An 18,647-nucleotide genomic window follows, 5' to 3' on the forward strand; every position below is an offset into this window, starting at 1 on the left:
CCCATGGTGGTAGGATTCAAACAGTGGCGTAGCACCAGTGGGGCTGGGCGGGGCACGATGAGTGTGGCCGGGCATTCAAGGGCATTAATAATTTCTCTGTTACTGTAAAAAACTCTTACTGTAAAAAAAAAGGTTCCTAATTTCCAGCTGGTATCTTTCTGCATAATTTAAGCTCATTATAGGAAGTCCTATCGCCTACTGCCAACAGAACAACTAAAGATTCCCCTGGACCCAACAGTAGTTAAAGGGTCCCTCCTCTTACTAAATGGGCAAGCTCCAGGCTACGAGAAAGAAGAGGGGGAGGCTAGGGTGAGTGAGACAGAAAAGCTGACCCCATTATTAGTAGCCCCTCTCGGCACACACAAATAATTAGTAACCCACTCTCAGGAACTGGTGAGAACCTGCTGGATCCCAATTCTGGTTGGTTCCTTCGAGAGAGTCCTCTTCACATTTTCCTGTTCAACTTGGCAATTTTGTGTTCAGGCTAACTTGTTTTGCCCACACATGGGTTTCTGAATTACCATCATAGTTCTAATCTTCCAAGTTCCAAGAAAGGCTCTTGAGCAGACCCAGAAAACTATCACCCCATTAGCCTTCTCTTTGCCAGTGTCAAAGCTTCATACTCTCCAGCCAGCGTGGGTATAGTGGTTAAGAGCAGGTGGATTCTAATCTGGAGAACCGGGTTTGATTCCCTCACCTCCACCTGGAGTGGTAGAGGCTTATCTGGTGAACTAGATGTGTTTTCGCACTCCTACATCCCCCTGGGAGACCTTGGTCTAGTCACAGTTCTTTGGAACTCTCAGCCCTACCAACCTCAAGGTGTCTGTTGTGGGGAGAGGAAGGGAAAGGAGCTTGTAAGCTCCTTTGATTCTACTCTTACAGGAGAGAAAGTGGTTATAAATCCAAACTCCTCCTCCTCCTCCTCCTATACCTGTCCCTCAAATTAGAGGAATGCATAACCTCCAAGATATTAGTGGGAACAAATAGGTCTAGGAAGGGCTTTGAAATCTAAACCACTCATCTCCCCAACATCTGAATGGAACCATGTGAATTTTCTACTGAACTGCAAATTTCCCTCATTGATGCAAATCCAGAACAGAGTACAGAAATGTTATTTTGCAGAACTCTAACATGAAACTGTCACTGTCACCAGGACAGCGGGGCATTTAGGAAGCAACAAGAATAGATCTTGGAGCAGGTTTGTGTTGGAAAGAAGGATGCCATCCAAGAACTGACCCATACATTTTTTTTGCTGTTGAGCTCTATTAGTCATCTCTGTGTCTTAGTTTCTCCCTGACTCTGTTACATAGTGGGTCTTTAGCAACTGATAGTTTGAGACGAGACTTCTGAAAGAAATCCGGATGGAAACTGCCAAAATTTGATGGGCCAGCATTTCTGCAGTTTACAAGTGGTGCATAGCTCGGAAGCCAGTGCAAGCCATAATATGAAGTTCTGTGGACAAAAGCAAAGGGCCAGCAAAGTTTCCAGTAATAGTTCCCACAAGGTATGTGCAGAATCCAGCCCAAAATGCTCCAAATGCTGTCTTCAGTTCTTTAAGGGGCAAGGTTTTATATCGTGACATTCTTTTTTACTAACTGTCTCAAGAAACATTGTTAGATCAGGAACTTCCAGTTTTCCGAGATACTGGAATTATACCAGTTTCAGCATGGCCAATTGGCCATGCTGGTAGGGGCTGATGGGAATTGTAGTTCCTGAACATCTGGAGAGCCGCAGGTTCCCTACCCCTGCGCTAGATGTTGTTCAAATAAAGAATAAGGCAAAGCCCTTTCCCCGGAGAGGATTCAATCTCATCCTTCCAGACAGATCTCAAAATACTTGTTTTGTTGAAAACTTTCTGTCTGAAGCAACCTGGCTGCTGTTTCCAGGGGCAGCTGGAACAGGGAAGCTAGCGAATAAAGAAAATACAACGGACGCTACAGTATCTGCAGCTCAGCTTCATCAAATGCGGCAGTCTCCTAATTGTTAATCATCAAATGCTGCAGTCTCCTAATTTTTAACGTGATAGCAATCATCCCAGGCTGATGTATTGGTGCAAAAGACAGAGCCCTGGGAAGAATCTAAATTAGTTCAGCATGACCATACGGTATGGTTGTCATGCCACGAAGCGCTTGGCTGGGAGCGCTGGTAGTTTGGTGTTAAGTGAAGGTTATTACAGCCGCTGAGAAAATGCTGAGAACCAGAAACTGCAAGAGTGTGGGGCCTAGAGGGTTCCAGACGTGAAGTGCAAGCAGTGATGAGGAAGAGAGATAAATCATTTCAGCCCCTCCAGGGATACTCGATACATCCGTGTAGAGTTTATTCATCTGCCGTTCAGACATAGTGACCACCTTAGCCAGTTCACAAGACTCAGAGGAGCCAAACTTCTAGAATGCATTGGTGAGCACGCAGCCAGTGCATGACTGGAAATGCTGCAAGCGTCTGCATTTGAGCCACAGACCAGCCCACGGGTAAGGATATTTACTGCGTCTTTGTATTAGAAGGGATCCCAGCAATTGGGGTTCAAATGCAGTCTGGGTTTTTTTTTAAGTTACGTGCTGTCTGTATTGCAAAATGTCACTCACTTTTTAAAGAGTTTGTAAACAGGATCTGGAATTCAGCCTCTTGCTTCGTAGCTGGGCTGTGTTTTTGTTTAGAGCAACAGTTTGCAGAGTGTGAAGCTGTGTTTCTGTGAATGTGTGCCAAAAGTCCCACCCACCCTGGAGAATCAGGAGATGGGTTCTGTAGTAAACACCTTGCTCATCTAAGGGATAGAATTATTGCACAATTCCTCCCCCCCTCCATACTAGATGCTAGGGACAAATGCTGGAAGGGTGCCGTGGTACTCATGACCTGGATATGAACTTCCCAGAGGCATTTGGCTAACCATTGTTACAAACAATGCACTGAGAAGCCATAAACTACACAACACAATAGAACTAGTGAGAAGATGGCCACCTCCCTTAACATCCCTCACCCAAGCTCTCAACTAGGAATAGAGCCCATTAGTACCAAACTAGAAGCCCATCACAACAGCAATATTACCCTTATTGTAACCATACGGTAGTGTCTCGTGAGGCAGAAATAACAAGACCAGATATCGTTCTGGCTTTCTATACATGCAGCTCTTTTCATCAGAGGTTAAAACTTCAAATCCGTATCATCCCCAAATCAGTTCTGCTTTTAACTAAATACCTCTTCCCCAAAACTGTTCTTCAATGTACCCTCAATGCATTCACATCTTCTTTATCACAAGAAAAAGAGGAATCTATTTTTTTTGCCTTACTTTTTCTGCTATGCCAATGCTGCAGCCTGAGTCTGTCTTCTTCACTTCGCCCTTCTGTAACCTAGAATCTCGAAGTTGCTCAGACTAGCAGTCCCACCTGGCCAGGAGGTTTTTACAGTGGTCAAGGGCCACCACCTGGCTCACTGTAATTAAGAGCTCCTCTGCTGGTCTGCTTTGCCCAAAATAAGGTCATGGTGCTCCAGACTAAATCCACCATATGATTTGATGATCGACTAGAATCTTTGGGGAGCCTTGTTTTATGGAAGTTGCATAGATTGGATGAAAATGAAAATTGGCCGGAACTGTGTAATCTGTTCAAGATGTCGATTAAACAAAACAGAATGTAATGGAGGCACAAAAGGTCCAAGTTGAAAATGGGAAGTAAAGGTCCCACTGAAATAAAAGAGCGCTCAGTTCTGGAAGCCATCATAAAACTCTGAAGGATGCATCTACACACCAAATCCCCATTATAAAACCTCGTCTAAAAGGTTCGTGACAGGAAGTTTATCGTAAGTGACCAACCACTTGTTAATTTGTTTCAGCCTTATCTTACATGGAATATATTTTATTTCTGTCATTACCTCTGCAGACCTCTGAATAACGCACTTTCAATCCACTTTCTATGCACTTTAATGATCGTTTGCAAATGGATTATGCCATGCATTATTAGGCATGTGCGAAAACACCCTCAGAAAATATCATGCATTAGCAGACGCTTGCTGTGGTTGGACATCCCTGCTATAACTGCATGGCCTCTTGTGTACCAGTGCAGGGGCTCGAAGTCTATAACCCTTCTCTCCCACAGGGATGAAGGTGGAAATGACAGTAGTCGGAGGTGAGCCTTTGTTCCCAGTTACCAGGCCCAAGCTGCAGTTGCATACATAGCCCTGATGCTGTTTTCTATATATATAAAAATCTATCAGTTCGTTTTTCTGCTGACAGGTAATCTCCCAAACTACTGGACCGATTGCTTTGAAATTTTCACACAACGTCACATTCACGTGCGGCCAGGTTTTCGTACTGTTTCCACACCTCCTGTTGTGTACATGTCACAACTGTGCCACTTATTGTGTACATGCTACACCTGTGACAGTTGGAACCACAGTTCTGTTCCGCAACAGCGCCATCTGCTGGCCATCAAAGCAACACCCTCTGATACAAGGGAACCAACCATGCCTTCCTTGAAAACCACTGCCTTATGGAGTGAAAGGGATGGGGCGGGCCATCTGCACATGGCCCACCCACCCTAGCGGAGGAAGGGGAAGGTGAGGGAGGGTCCAGGGGTTTGCTGGACCAAACGCTCTGAAATTTGAACACAACGTAGCTCATGCCTCCCAGCGTGTTTTACGCTAGATAATTCGCCTGCAAGGGAAGGGAGTGAAAGGGACAGGATCAGCCCACCTGGACATGGCCCACCCACCCTAGCAGAGGAAGGGGAACGTTAGGGAGGGACCTGCAGGGTTGCCATGCAAGGGAACGGGAGAGAGGGAGGGGAGCGAGGGGCCCCTTGCCTCTCCCCTCCCTTGCAATCATTGTGCAATGACACATGTTCGAACTGTTCGCAATGCGTGGCCGGGCATGCTAGTTCCAAATAAATAAGCCCCATTCCCAACTGGGGGAGGAGTTTCTTGCACCAAAACAGACCAGCTTCCCCAGAAAAGCCTCTTGGAGCAAGCTGGTGATTCTCTGACAGCATGAAGCGTTTCTTCTTGATGAGCAAAGCTGTTCAGCATCTGGACTTTACCAGATATGGAAATTTCTCTTATGACTACCAGCTGAACAAAAACCGAAAGCTCTTTACCAAACAAATACTGCGAGCAAATGACTTCTTCCGCTTGCTTGCTTCTTATTCCCTTAACTCTAAAGCAGGTGCCTTGGGAAGACGAGTTTATTTGAAAGAGGAAAAATAGCCGAGTTTAAAAATTAAGTGAAAAATAAAATATGAAAAAAGTGTGGCGCAAATAACTTTTGCCTCCAACATGTACATGCATTTACTATCTGGTGACTAAAATATTTGGCTGTTCAGAACTGAGAAAGTGAACCGGCAACCTTGTAGCACACACCATATCTTTTTGTCTTCTGACTTCCTTGTGTGTTTATAAGTTTTAGTAGTCATTGGTGTGGCAAGTTTTTGGGTTCTTTGTTATGGTCTACTTTTCGGTGCCAGGCCAAAACTTTATTATCTTCCTAACTATTTTAAGTTTGTGCTTATTCCCACTTGATGTTGTTGGGGTTTCTTTTATTGCTTTGGAGGGGGAGGGGAGATATCTGTATCTTTTCCTGCTGAATATTCCTTGTTTGTTTTAATTTAGCTGCCATTGTTAATTGTCCAGAATTCTAAGAACCTTAATTATAATGTTCTATTTCTGTATTTGCTGTTTTGAGACTGTCTGAAGTCAATTTGTTTGGAAAGTAGCTTTGTATTTTAAAGGAGTGAATGCATGCTGATCTGCTTATTTTGAGACACAGTCGAGGGAGAGCTTGTGTACATTAGAAGTGCCATCTGGCAGCCCCTTCCTTGCCAAAGTACTGGAGAAATAAGATGGAGACAGGTATTTTTTTAATGTGGGCTTCACAAATGCAGATATGCACAATAAAGGAGACCTCCTTGCTTAAGGAGATGCGGAATGATATAGTGTAGCTCAATCTTGTCACGTCTCAGAAGCCCGTCTGGGTTGGTAGTTGGAAGGGTGAGCTCCCAGGAAGACTACAAAGGACGGTCGTGACAAACCAGCTCTGCTTTATTACTTGCCTTGAAACACTCCCCCCCCCCCCCAGGGGGGCACTATAAGTCGCCTGTGACTTGACTTTTTTTTAGAATTGGATTTCTCAACCTTTAAGGAGTCTCAAAGTGGCTTACAATGGCCATCCCTTCCCCTCCCCGCTACAGACACCTTATAAGGTAGGTGGCCTGCAAGAGTTGTGAGTGAACTGTGACTAGTCAAGGTCACCCAGCAGGCTTCGCGTGGAGGACTGGGGAATCAAACTTGGTTCTCCAGATTAGAGTCCACACCCCTACACCCACCAGCTACTGACTCCTTGAGAAAATGAGAGGGATTCCAACCCACTAATGTCCAACGTTCACAGCATTCACACATATGAATAGCCATATTCATGTAAAGCATGTTCTCTTTTTTTTCATTTATGGGTCCAAAAATCTGTTTTCTTGCTTTCATTCTCCCAGGCAGTTTGGAGCGGTTGGATCGCGCCTGACCGGGGCCGGATGGGGTGGCTGCACAGTGTCAATGGTTCCTGAAGACAAGCTGGAGAGATTCCTAGCAAACGTAAAAGAGGCTTATTACAAGAACAGTGACCAAAGGTTAGCAATGGAAGAAAACAGTTTGTTTGCTACCAGCCCAGGCGGTGGAGCTGCGGTATTCCTTGAGGCCTAAAGGATGCCAGATTTTTTTAAAAAAAGATTCGGGGCATTGGGAAATTGGCAGGACTTCTCTGCCACAATAAACCTTTTTTTATTGTAATAGGGAATAGCCATGATCATGATGCATTCTCAGAATTAAATATAGCTGTAATAATTTTCATACTGTATTTTTCTCTGCTGAAAATGTGCTTCCCACGAAGATTTTCCAAAGGCTGATTTCTGTCTGGACTTTACAATACGGAAGGCGATTTGCCAAAAGCCTACTCATTAAGTAAAATGAAATGAGCCAGAGTTGGAGTGGAAGGCTGCCGCCTCTCATACTTTATTGACCTGAAAGAGAAGTCACGTTTGATCCGACGTATATTGCCGAGCTTAATTCAGCGGAAGGAACGATTCAGCCAGTTTTGGAAATCTCAGTGTTGGGGTTTTTTCACTGCACTGGATGTGGTCAGGCCTTGTTTTTGGTTCTCCTGTTGCAGCAAAACAAACAGTTGCAATTTACTATACAAAAGTCACAGTAAATGGGGCCCTGCCTTATTTCGAGAAGGTTCCCTCCCATGCGGGTCTGGAACACTCTTTGGTTTCATGATCCTCCCCCTGAAAGAGATTCTCTCCATCCAGCAACTGGAAGAGCACAAAGGGAGTCAAAGTACCGGACAGCAGCTTCATCTGCAGAGAAAGTCTGTACAGGAAAAATGTGGCATAATCTACAGGAAGAACCCAAAGTACCGTGTTTCCCCGAATATAAGACAGTGTCTTATATTAATTTTTGCTCCCAAAGATGCACTATGTCTTATTTTCAGGGGATGTCTTATTTTTCTGTGTTCTGTTCGTCAGGCATGCTTCCAAACAAAAACTTTGCTATGTCTTACTTTCGGGGGATGCCTTATATTTCGCACTTCAGCAAAACCTCTACTATGTCTTATTTTTAGGGGATGTCTTATATTCAGGGAAACAGGGTAGGAATTAGCAAAAATTTCCCTGGCACATCTAACTACTATAAGATGCTTCTCGGGGTGGGGTGGGGGGTCTTCACTTTACTGAAACAAACAGCTCAGCAGGTGACATTCTTCTAATTTAGGTAAGCATCCAGGAAAACCTACTACCCACCTTCCGTGAGTCATAGGTATTGTAAAGGCTGCAGGAGAAAGGGTGTTCTGGAAGCACCTGGAGGGAGCGGATGGTCCATAAGTGTTCCAGCAGGGATGATTTGGGGACAAGAATAAATACTAGCCCAAAGAGCATTGTGGCAGCAGAGTCCAGACATCAGTGGAAGTGGGAAGTGGTTAAGTAAAAATGCCATGCAAAGTAGCTGGGCCAGAAAAAGCAGGCCGGAGCCTGTTTAGGTGCTGTGGACAATGCTGGCCATTTTAAAATAGAGAAAAGTTGGCCTTATGAGATTTGTCACACACCCACCCCCTTTCCCCTGCCATCTCACAACATCCCTAAAGAGGTCTCTGTTGAGGGGAGCCATCTTCTTCCTAAAGCAAGCAGGAGTTGTTGAGCAGACCTTGGAGGTATTAGTTTGGCCCCTTTCACCTGCCTGGATAAAGCACAGGGGTTTCTTCTCAACTCTGCTAGCTCCGTCCAGCATTTGCGTAGGAGACAAAGTGGAACATGCTCTTTTCGCCCATTTAAAATGGACAGAAGGGTCCTTGAACACAAAGGAGCTCCCTGCTCCTCATCTAAGCCGCAAAACGTGCTTACAAGATAGATATAGGTGGAATCCCCACGGACAATATAACACATGATCCACACAGCAAAAAATGCAGTTTAAGGAAGGACTCCCCACTGCTTAGGTGCCGAACATGGCTTCATTCAGATTTTGGTGCTTGCTCTACCCCTTATCACGTGTTTTTCCAGAAAATGCATGGAAGTGCAGCTTTTTAAAAAACACCCCCCCCCCCAAGCTGGATTGGTGGGGAGGTTCAGGGGTTGAATGTAGGTTTATTTTCCCGCTGTAGGGAGTGACACGGAGCCTTCCAGCCAATCAGAGTGCAGCAGCTGTGCGTGATGTGCACGCAGCCTTTTTTTTTGGTTTCGCATCGGCAAGGGCTACGTTGAAACATGGCTACAAGGAGTGGAACAGTGAACACGTGCAGCATGTGTAAACCGAGATTGGCTTTACATGCCAACTGTAAACTGGGCAAACTGAGATGAGCCCTCTGTGCCAATTGCAAACTGTATAAACCAAGATTAGCCTTCTGTGCCAACGCAGCTGCGCAGAGAGATTTAGAATGGCGAAACCATGCAGTCACAAAGCTGCGCGGAAAACAAGATGACAGTGAAGCATGGTTCCCACCACAACACGATAGCCAATCAGAAGAAAGCAGCATAGGCGGGGAGATTGTACGTATGCATCTACGTGGTCACGTAATGACGTAGTGTCGTGCCAAAAATTTTTTTTCAAAAAAGTTCCCGCCTCAACACAACACAACAGCCAATCAGGATGAGGAAGAACAGATCCGCCGAGCAGATCACGTGTTTGTGGGGACATTGTTTGAATCTGCGATAGACATCGAGGTCTTCACTAATCACACGCTGCAGTGGGGAGGGAGAAATCGTGATAAAAAAGTGCTGTTTCTTTTGAAACCTGGTTGCATCCGACTTTAATTTCTCAGTGGGGAAATCGCCATAGAAAGGTGACTCACCAGTTCCTGGACTAAGGCCTGTGTTCTCAGCCTTAATTCATGAGGATTCTTGCTGACTTTTGCCAACAGGCTAGAAACAAAAGACGGTTACAATTTAGTGATCTCTCTCCTGCAGCCTCATATTTACTGCTGCACTTCAGACTTGCAACTGTGGTTCCTCCTACTTTAGCTTCATGCAAGTGACAAGCCACTAAGTTGTCTGGAATGTCTAGTGAGAAAAGCAAGGCCAACACAACACCAAGCTTTCCCTCCTCAAGAGTTTCTCTTGCTGCAGGAGTGAGTTGTGTCCCCAGTCTAGGCCTAGAACGTAACTCTTCTAGAAGCATTTAAATCAACCCAAGAGAATGGTAACATCTCAGTGCGCCAATAAAACCTGCACCTTCCACCACCTGGAGCTCAGGATTCACCTGGGCCTGCAAACGTGTACTGAATTCCGTTTCTCCTATGCTGGACTTTTGGCCTGCGTAACTCCTATTTGTAATGAAGGTATTAAAACGTCTGCCACCAGGTATTCAAAAAAGAATTCTTTTCTTCAATGCAGAAGGCAGGCGTTCTGTTAGTTAATACTAGCCCTCCTTCAGTTAAAGAGAAACAGTTGGAAGCCTGTCAGTTGTGAATGGGAATCCACCCAAGACAGCTTTGGCAACCCGGCTGCTTTAGCCCCTTTCAGGGGTGGGGGAGGCACAAGGGCGGCATGGGAGAAACAGCTCCTGTTCGCCAACATTTGTGACTAATAGGAAGAGTTAAGTGCCAGCAGCGACAGTAAATCAATGAGCCACCCAGCCACTTCAGCTGCACATCTGTGGATTGGACAGAGCACCCTCAGATTCTCAAACTGGGGGCCCACATTGACAACGAGAGAGAGAGAGGTTGATGTCTTGCCTTCTTAGCCAGCTAAAAGGCTTCCAAAAACTGCAATCTGTCGCAGCCTTTCCCCCAACCTACAGGTCTCCGTTATCCCATTTTCCTGTCACTCACTTTCCCCTGTCTCTCATAACCCTGCAACCTTGTTAGGACTTCCTACCTAGGAACTGTCTGCACTCCTCTCCTCACAATTTGGGATTTTTTTTCCGGAAATAACCAGCAAAGAAGAAGAGTTTGGATTTATATCCCCCCTTTCTCTCCTGCAGGAGACTCAAAGGCCCCTTCCGCACACGCAAAATAATGCGTTTTCAAACCACTTTCACAACTGTTTGCAAGTGGATTTTGCCATTCCGCACAGCTTCAAAGAGCACTGAAAGCAGTTTGAAAGTGCATTATTCTGCATGTGCGGAATGAGCCAAAGGGGCTTACAATCTCCTTGCCCTTCCCGCCTCACAACAAACACCCTGTGAGGGGGGTGGGGCTGAGAGAGCTCCGAGAAGCTGTGACTAGCCCAAGGTCACCCAGCTGGCGTGTGTGGGAGTGCACAGGCTAATCTAAAGGAAAACCACGTACTCTCCCAGCTCTCTCCTTGGGGAAATGTTCAATGCTCTTCCAAAATGGAATCGAAGAACTGGATCCAGCAATCTGTTTGTCACAGGCACTGGCAGTCAGTTCTTGTGCATGGTCGTCCCCGTCCCCCCCGTCCCCCCCAAGCAATGCTTTGCAACCCTTGGGGAAGCTGATTCCCTGGGCCACAGGACCCACACGGAAGAAGCATCACGGAAGCTGTGGAACTTGCAGTTTCTATCTGATGTATTGCTTTATTCCTCAGCTGCTTTCAAGCTTTTCAGTTTTGCCTTTAAAAAGTGACTACCGTATAAACTCGTGTATAAGCCGACTCGTGTATAAGCTGAGGCACCTAATTTTACTACCAAAACCTGGGAAAATGTATTGACTCGTGTATAAGCCGAAGATGGGAAGCCGGGAGGCAGAGGGAGCTCCTTATTTGGGCAGTGACTCCCCCTGATTTCATTGGGTTTGAGGAAGCCCAGGCAACCAGGAGGTGAAGGGAGCTCCTTATTTGGGCAATGACATCAGGGGGAGTCACTGCCCAACTAAGGAGCTCCCTCTGCCTCCCAGGGTTTGAGGAAGCCCAGCCAGCCAGGGTTCCCCTTCACCCTCGGAGGAGGGCAGCGAGAAGTGGCTTATGCAGCCGGAGGGAGGTCGTCCCGGCCACACTCCCAGCCTCGGCAGAGGCCTGAAGAGCCGGCTGGTAAGCAGTGACTCGTGTATAAGCCGAGGGGGCATTTTTCAGCCATAAAACAGGGCTGAAAAACTCGGCTTATACGCGAGTATGTACGGTAGGTTTGGGATGGAATACAGAAATAAACATTCACTCGTAGTCTTTGACAACTGGTTTGTTCCTAACGGTTACTGATATTCCTAAGGATGAACTCAATGATAATAGATGCAAAGCAAACCTTCGGAATTTCCGGTCCACTTTTTTCCTCTGCTCTTCTAGCTCTGCTAGTTCGTCGTTGTAACTGTGATGACAACTAAAAAGCAAAGACGCATATTAGGCATACTTGAAATATTATCCAGCAGAACGCAGCGTTTGGGGGAATTATAAGATGCTAGTCGCAGACAACGGAGCTGAACGTTAAATGCAGCAAAGTGGGTCATCCTGGCTTTTTCAGTCAGGTTGTTTGTTTGGGACAGGGGTCTGCAACCTGCGGCTCTCCAGATGTTCATGGACTATAATTCCCATCAGTCCCTGCCAGGGGCTGATGGGATTTGTAGTCCATGAACATCTGGAGAGCTGCAGGTTGCAGACCCCTGGTTTGGGAGCTTCAGCATTCCTCAGATCCCTTGGTCCAGAATAGCTTTGAAAGGGAGCCACTGAGCCAGCTTTTCCCGATCAGCTCAAAGGGCTGCAGCTGCAGACATCTGCAAAGCCTTATACAAAAATGAATGACTCACAAAGTGCTCTCCTATGTGGAGTTACTCCAGCCTAAGCTGGTTGATTTCGGTCGGTTCACACTCGAGTCATTCTGCACAGGACTACATTGTTGAGCGGCCAAGGGGATCCAGCATACCTGGGTGTTTTGTCCATTCTCTGTGCAACTCTTGCTCATCAGTCAGTAGCTCAAGAATCTATATTATCTTTCATGTTTCACCGCTGTGGCCAGCTGTGTGTGTGTGTGTGTATTGCTGTTTTGCAACTTCTAGCTGGATTTCTTCATGGCAGCCTTTAAAAGCATTTTCTTGGAGCAGTTTATAAATTAAAAAAAAAAACAAAACAAAACACAAAACTACTGAAGAAGAATGCATGATAAACAATTCAGTCTCCCCGAGGTACCAGGCTAGTTAGGGAAGCAGCTGAAATGGATATTGTATTATTGACCTATCACTATGGGCGTTTCCCCACTCACCACGATCCCCCCTATGCCACGCGCTGCTCTCAGCGTGTGGCATCCCTGATGCGCGCCCAGGCGTCCCCACAACCCCGTGCTCTGTGCGGGGTCATCAAAAGGCGCTGTTTACAAGAGCGCCAGGGATGCCGCGTGCTGAGGGGGTGTGACAGCGGCAGCATCAGGGCGGCTGCGCTGTCGCCGCCCCTGTCGTGGGGAGTGCTGGGGGACCCCGGGCTACTTGAGGAGAGTAGCGCGGGGCTTAAGGTAAGTGGGGAAAGGCCCTATGACTCTCCTTGTGGTTTTTCCCCTGTTAAAACAGTTTAATTTGTTCATTCAAACAGTTGATCGTTATTCCAATAAGCTCAAGGGTGCTGGCTCTGATTGGCAGCTGCTCCCCCAGGTTTCAGAAAGAGAAAGTCTTTACCCACGAACTGCCACTCAAGTAATTGAACCTGGGATCTTTTGCACGCAGGTCTTCATAACTCATCCCCAACACAATACAGAGAGCTTTGTAGTAGGCAAGACAGTTATTTGGAGTCTGCAGTTACTTACTCGAGAAACTCATCACGCAGATTTTTGGTGAACTTCTGACTTCTCTCAATGACATCTTGATAAGTAGGAGAAGCTGGTGTGCTGCCCATCCAGTCAAGGAAAAAGACTCCCCCGCTCCTCAGGACCTTCAGGAAGTTTGATTGGAACGCTGAATTCGTATCAAGTCGGCATTCCTTGCAGATAGAAATGGCATCGTGCGGGGCCTAGAGCGGTCACTTGAGGATGTGTCTGAGCATAGCGTGTATCTGGCACCATTTCGGAGACAGACAGGGAGGAATGTGATCGTTTGCCTTCTGCTCTAGTTAAAATGCACATGGGAGAAGGGCTTGGAACAAACTGCACTCATTGTCTAAGGCTGAGAACGACAACGGTGGTCAGTTGCATTGTCGAAGGCTTTCACGGCCAGATTCAACTGGTTGTGGTGGGTGTTCCGAGCTGTGTGGCTGTGGTCTGGTGGATCTTGTTCCTAACGTTTTGTCTGCATCTGTGGCTGGCATCTTCAGAGGTGTATCACAGAGGGAAGTCCGTTACACTGTGTCCAGTGAGAAGGGAATGTTTTATTTAAAAAAACATTAGGAACAAGATCCACCAGACCACGACCACACAGCCCGGGAAACCCACCACAACCAGGCGGTCAGTTGCATTTGCGTATCCGTTTGAACACATAACTTAGCCGTATCCGACATCCAGTCCCTCTAATCGGAAAGCTGTTTGCATCAATGTAGTGTGGAGAACAGCCATGCCCAAACAAATGCAACAGAAGAGTCACTTCTCCATTACCCTGTCAACGAGGAAACTGCCCCGCCATCCCCAAGTGAAACATTTAAAACACCCTAAATAGGGAGAGGCCAGCTACTAGTGGAACTTCTGCCTAAGTTGGTGGCTTTGCATTGCTGTCCCGAGAGCTGGGATCCTTCCCACAGGAAACTACCAGGTGCTACTCTATTAGAAGAATGGTAAAAGCGGATCTCTCCCCCACCAAAGAGACAGCCCGCCCATCACCACAACTGGTCTTCCCCTGCAACCTCTAGGAAAGGCAATAAACCTTTCAAAATGCTTTCAGCAAAGCTATTGTTTTACTGATGGTTTCCCCTTTTTAAAAGTCCGGGCCCAAACCAGCGGAAAGGCCCCTTGCAAGATCTCCAAAGAAGCGACAGGGAAGCTGCTCAGGGGCCCGCTCGCACACATGTCTTCAAGCCGGATCTGCTGCCTTCCGAAGGATAAACAATTATGTGCTGGATTTTTCAGCGGTCTTGAAGAACCTATGCAAATGCCTACGCATAAACAATTACAGTCTGCTTGATGTGTTTTCCTGATACTCTATACCAACATGGCGGAGAACTTAAAACCACTCTGAAGACTGTTTTCATTAGCAGAAGAAGGCTGCGTCGTTACGCTAACCACGGGAAAGCATTTTTGCTACCATGGCAGGGTTTTCATTTAACGTCTTCCATTTGGCCGACTTTTTCCCTCTGTCCTTCAACAGGCTCCCCCTCCTCACTGCTGAGCACCCTCTGCTGGATTTCTCTTTCTGTCCCTCCACATCAGACTGCGCAGTCCACACATTCTGTCACTGCTCCTACAATTACTCTATAAGGATTCCCCTGCTGCTTCCTCCTCCAGCTCAAAGGCTTCCAAAAACCGTGCACTCTCTCACACGCCTTCCCCCAACCTCTCTATTATGCCATTTTCCTGACTCTCATGTTTCCCTGCCTCTTATATCTCTGCAACCTTATTTGTCACCCCATCCTTTTCTGTACCCCCCATGTTTCTACATCCCATTTTTCATTTTTCCTCTTGTACACGTGAGGGCAGAATTCACGATCCACATGTTTGGGAGCCTTGAAGAAAGCAAGTACTGTACATGCATTCACATACAGGTATTCCAATTAGGTTTTTTAGGTGTGGGGCAAATTTTGCCATTACAGGTCTTTGCCCCCCCCCCCCCCCCGAACGTAACTATTAAAATCTTAAGATGGAGAATGTGAAGAAGAAGAAGAAGAAGGAGGAGGAGGAGGAGGAGGAGGAGGAGGAGGAGGAGTTTGGATTTATATCCCCCCTTTCTCTCCTATAGGAGACTCCAAGGAGCTTACAATCTCCTTGCCCTTCCCCCCTCACAACAAACACCCTGGGGGTGGGTGGGGCTGAGAGAGCTCCGAGAAGCTGTGACTAGCCCGAGGTCACCCAGCTGGCGTGTGTGGGAGTGTACAGGCTAATCTGAATTCCCCAGATAAGACTCCACAACTCAAGCAGCAGAGCTGGGAATCAAACCCGGTTCCTCCAGATTAGATACACGACCTCTTAACCTCCTACACCACTGGGACATGTCTGTTAAAAATGGGCCCCAGGCAAATAATTGGGGTTCAAGGTGGTTGAAGACAACTGCCCTAACTTTGCCATCGTAAGCAGAAGTGCCCCTTTCAACTTTGAAAGGATGGCACTGAAGTAAAAAAATTCAGGATAGCTTTGGATGGCACTTTAAATTGTCATTCTATAAAAACTGGAATTAAAGAAGCTTATCATGGTGGGGGAATTTAGCACATCGGTTTTGGAGAGAAAAAAAGGCATACAAAAGCCTACAGAGTGACTGAGAAATACCATAAATGCAAACACAACTCTGACTTGGCAACTACAAGGAGAAAAAAAAGCTAGGAGATTGAACTAAGAGAAACAAGGGCCTCTGAGCAAGGATTTACCAAATTTCCTTGGGATTAGTCTAAAGCTTCAGAGTACAGCCATGAACCAAATCTGACACAGATACATACTATCTCTTTGAGGAACTTGATCGTAGCAGGCTTAAGTTAAAACCATGAAAATCCACACAACTTTCAAAGTCGTTTATGGAAAGCCCTGAACACAGCAAGCCTCCCCCACTGCCAAATTTTCATGTAACTCTTTATACAGCAAAACCAGGAACTGCCTGAGCCAGAACAGAAAAAAGAAAGATGTTCACAAAAAAACCTCCAACCTCTCCTTCCATTAAAAAAAATATCTTTGGGGCTCGTTTTGTTGTTAAAACTCAGTAGCGATTTGAATTGGGATTCTGATGGAGATTTTGATAGGCAGTGATGGTTTCAGGAGGGAGGCAAAGAGGTGTTCAGATTTCTACTTTTCCACGAAACTCACTGGGCGATCTTGAGTTAACTTGGTCCTAAGCCCTCTGCCCCATAGAGTTGTTCTAAGGCCATGCTGGCAGGGGCTGATGGGAATTGTAGTTCATAAACATCTGGAGTGCCATAGGTTCGCCACCACTGTTCTAAGGATTAATGGAGGAAACCAAATGGACTCAGAAGGGTGCGACTCCGCCTAGAAACCTCTATCTGTTCGTTTGCTCGTGTGCAATTCCAATGACCGAAACCACAAAGACGAGATTGGAAGTAGTGGTTTTTAAAAAGCTAGCTTGCTGCACATATTTCCCGTTGTTGGTTTTTCGGGCAAGCAGGTGATATTACAGGATTTTGGGGGGGAGAAAAGAACAGTATTTGCTGTTTATTAGCCGCTATCAGGACAGCAAGTATTAAGAACATAAGAACATAAGAACAAGCCAGCTGGATCAGACCAAAGTCCATCTAGTCCAGCTCTCTGCTACTAGCAGTGGCCCACCAGGTGCCTTGGGGAGCTCACATGTAGGATGTGAACGCAATGGCCTTCTGCGGCTGTTGCTCCCGATCACCTGGTCTGTTGAGGCATTTGCAATCTCAGATCAAGGAGGATCAAGATTGGTAGCCATAAATCGACTTCTCCTCCATAAATCTGTCCAAGCCCCTTTTAAAGCTATCCAGGTTAGTGGCCATCACCACCTCCTGTGGCAGCATATTCCAAACACCAATCACACGTTGCGTGAAGAAGTGTTTCCTTTTATTAGTCCTAATTCTTCCTCCCAGCATTTTCAATGAATGCTCCCTGGTTCTAGTATTGTGAGAAAGAGAGAAAAATTTCTCTCTGTCAACATTTTCTACCCCATGCATAATTTTATAGACTTCAATCATATCCCCCCTCAGCCGCCTCCTCTCCAAACTAAAGAGTCCCAAACGCTGCAGCCTCTCCTCATAGGGAAGGTGCTCCAGTCCCTCAATCATCCTTGTTGCCCTTCTCTGCACTTTTTCTATCTCCTCAATATCCTTTTTGAGATGCGGCGACCAGAACTGGACACAGTACTCCAAGTGTGGTCGCACCACTGCTTTATATAAGAGCATGACAATCTTTGCAGTTTTATTATCAATTCCTTTTCTAATGATCCCCAGCATAGAGTTTGCAGCTGCCATGCATTGAGTTGACATTCCCATGGAACTATCAACTAAGACGCCTAAATCCCTTTCCTGGTCTGTGACTGATAGCACTGACCCCTGTAGCGTGTATGTGAAGTTTGGATTATGACATTACTCGCTACCACCTCAAAATGGCATCAGAGGCTCATTCCGCACATGCCAAATAATGCACTTTCAAACTGCTTTCAGTGCTCTTTGAAGCTGTGCGGAATGGCAAAATCCACTTGCAAACAGTTGTGAAAGTGGTTTGAAAACACATTATTTTGCGTGTGCGGAAGGGGCCAGAGTAACATTCTGATAATCAGCTTTCCCCATATGAAGAAAAAATGGACATTAGGCCAGAAGAATCATCATCCTCAGTGAAGGTTGGCCACATTCATCCTTGCATCTCCCTCTGCCTAACAGGTGATTTCTGCTTCAAAAAGCGAGATAAGCTTGTTCCTCCTTGAGTAGTACTGGAATAATTAGAAGACATCGTTATCTCCGATATTCTCAATCACGGAGCTTACATTACTGAAATAAAGACCTGTGTTTATGTACCTCACGAAAGCGAAACAACACGATCAGAAAATTACAATGCTCATTTCCCAAATCTATCAAATGGAAGCATTTTGGTTTCCTGGAGAGAGCAGTGATAAGAATTTCCCCTCAAAACTGCCCGAGGGAATTCAGGCATTAATCTTCAAGAGAAATGGTCAACTTTGCCAAAACCCAGGATAGCTGGGAATGATTATGGGTGTGCAACAGAACAAAATGGATTAAAATGACCCCCCCTTCCCAGATTCTTCAAAGTTCTGCAGAAGAAAGGCAGCATAATAGCTAGGCAGTATAATTTAAAACCATCTGAATAAGGCTAGGCCCGGGCTTATGGCGCATAATGTAGCGTACAAACTTTCTAAAAGTCTGGCTGGCTTACAGCAAAGAGGTTCCAAGCGCTACGAGTCATGTCCAAGTTTACATCCCGTGGTTGCCAATGCTTAGGGCTCAGACATCTGATCCAGACGTGATAGGGGAAAATACGCCATTCTGGAATCTGGATGACCTGGAAACATTTGTCCAAGGTTTAAAAACTGAGCCATGAGCCATCTGCTCAGTGCTAGAATGCTGCTAAAATGCTGATTTGCAAGACTGGGTTTCGAATGGTCTTCTTCAGGAATCGTATTCCTTGTAGACTGGTCTAGTAAAAGAGTCCGCAAAGAACAAGTAATCTCAGTAACTGGTAAACACTAGTAATAA

At 46.1% G+C, this 18,647-nt stretch overlaps 2 protein-coding genes across 2 annotated transcripts in view; one reads left to right on the top strand and one right to left on the bottom strand.

Moving 5' to 3' along the window:
• GALK2 (galactokinase 2) overlaps positions 1-6,822 on the top strand; it is a 91,628-nt gene extending 84,806 nt beyond the window's left edge. Inside the window, 1 exon segment of the mRNA XM_048481803.1 lies at positions 6,468-6,822. Within this exon segment, the coding sequence (XP_048337760.1) occupies positions 6,468-6,675 (208 nt within the window). The 3' untranslated portion in view covers positions 6,676-6,822.
• A 132-nt stretch (positions 6,823-6,954) lies between these two features.
• The window catches only part of FAM227B (family with sequence similarity 227 member B), a 91,300-nt gene continuing 79,607 nt past the window's right edge, over positions 6,955-18,647 (bottom strand). Inside the window, exons 11-14 of the mRNA XM_048519749.1 lie at positions 13,144-13,221; positions 11,659-11,733; positions 9,314-9,383; positions 6,955-7,132 (exon numbers count right to left, since the gene is read on the bottom strand). Coding sequence (XP_048375706.1) covers positions 7,076-7,132; positions 9,314-9,383; positions 11,659-11,733; positions 13,144-13,221 — 280 coding nt within the window. The 3' untranslated portion in view covers positions 6,955-7,075. The remainder of the gene's footprint in view (positions 7,133-9,313; positions 9,384-11,658; positions 11,734-13,143; positions 13,222-18,647) is intronic.

Source organism: Sphaerodactylus townsendi, linkage group LG17 (assembly GCF_021028975.2).
Source record: "Sphaerodactylus townsendi isolate TG3544 linkage group LG17, MPM_Stown_v2.3, whole genome shotgun sequence".
In the NCBI taxonomy this organism is placed as follows: Eukaryota; Metazoa; Chordata; class Lepidosauria; order Squamata; family Sphaerodactylidae; genus Sphaerodactylus; species Sphaerodactylus townsendi.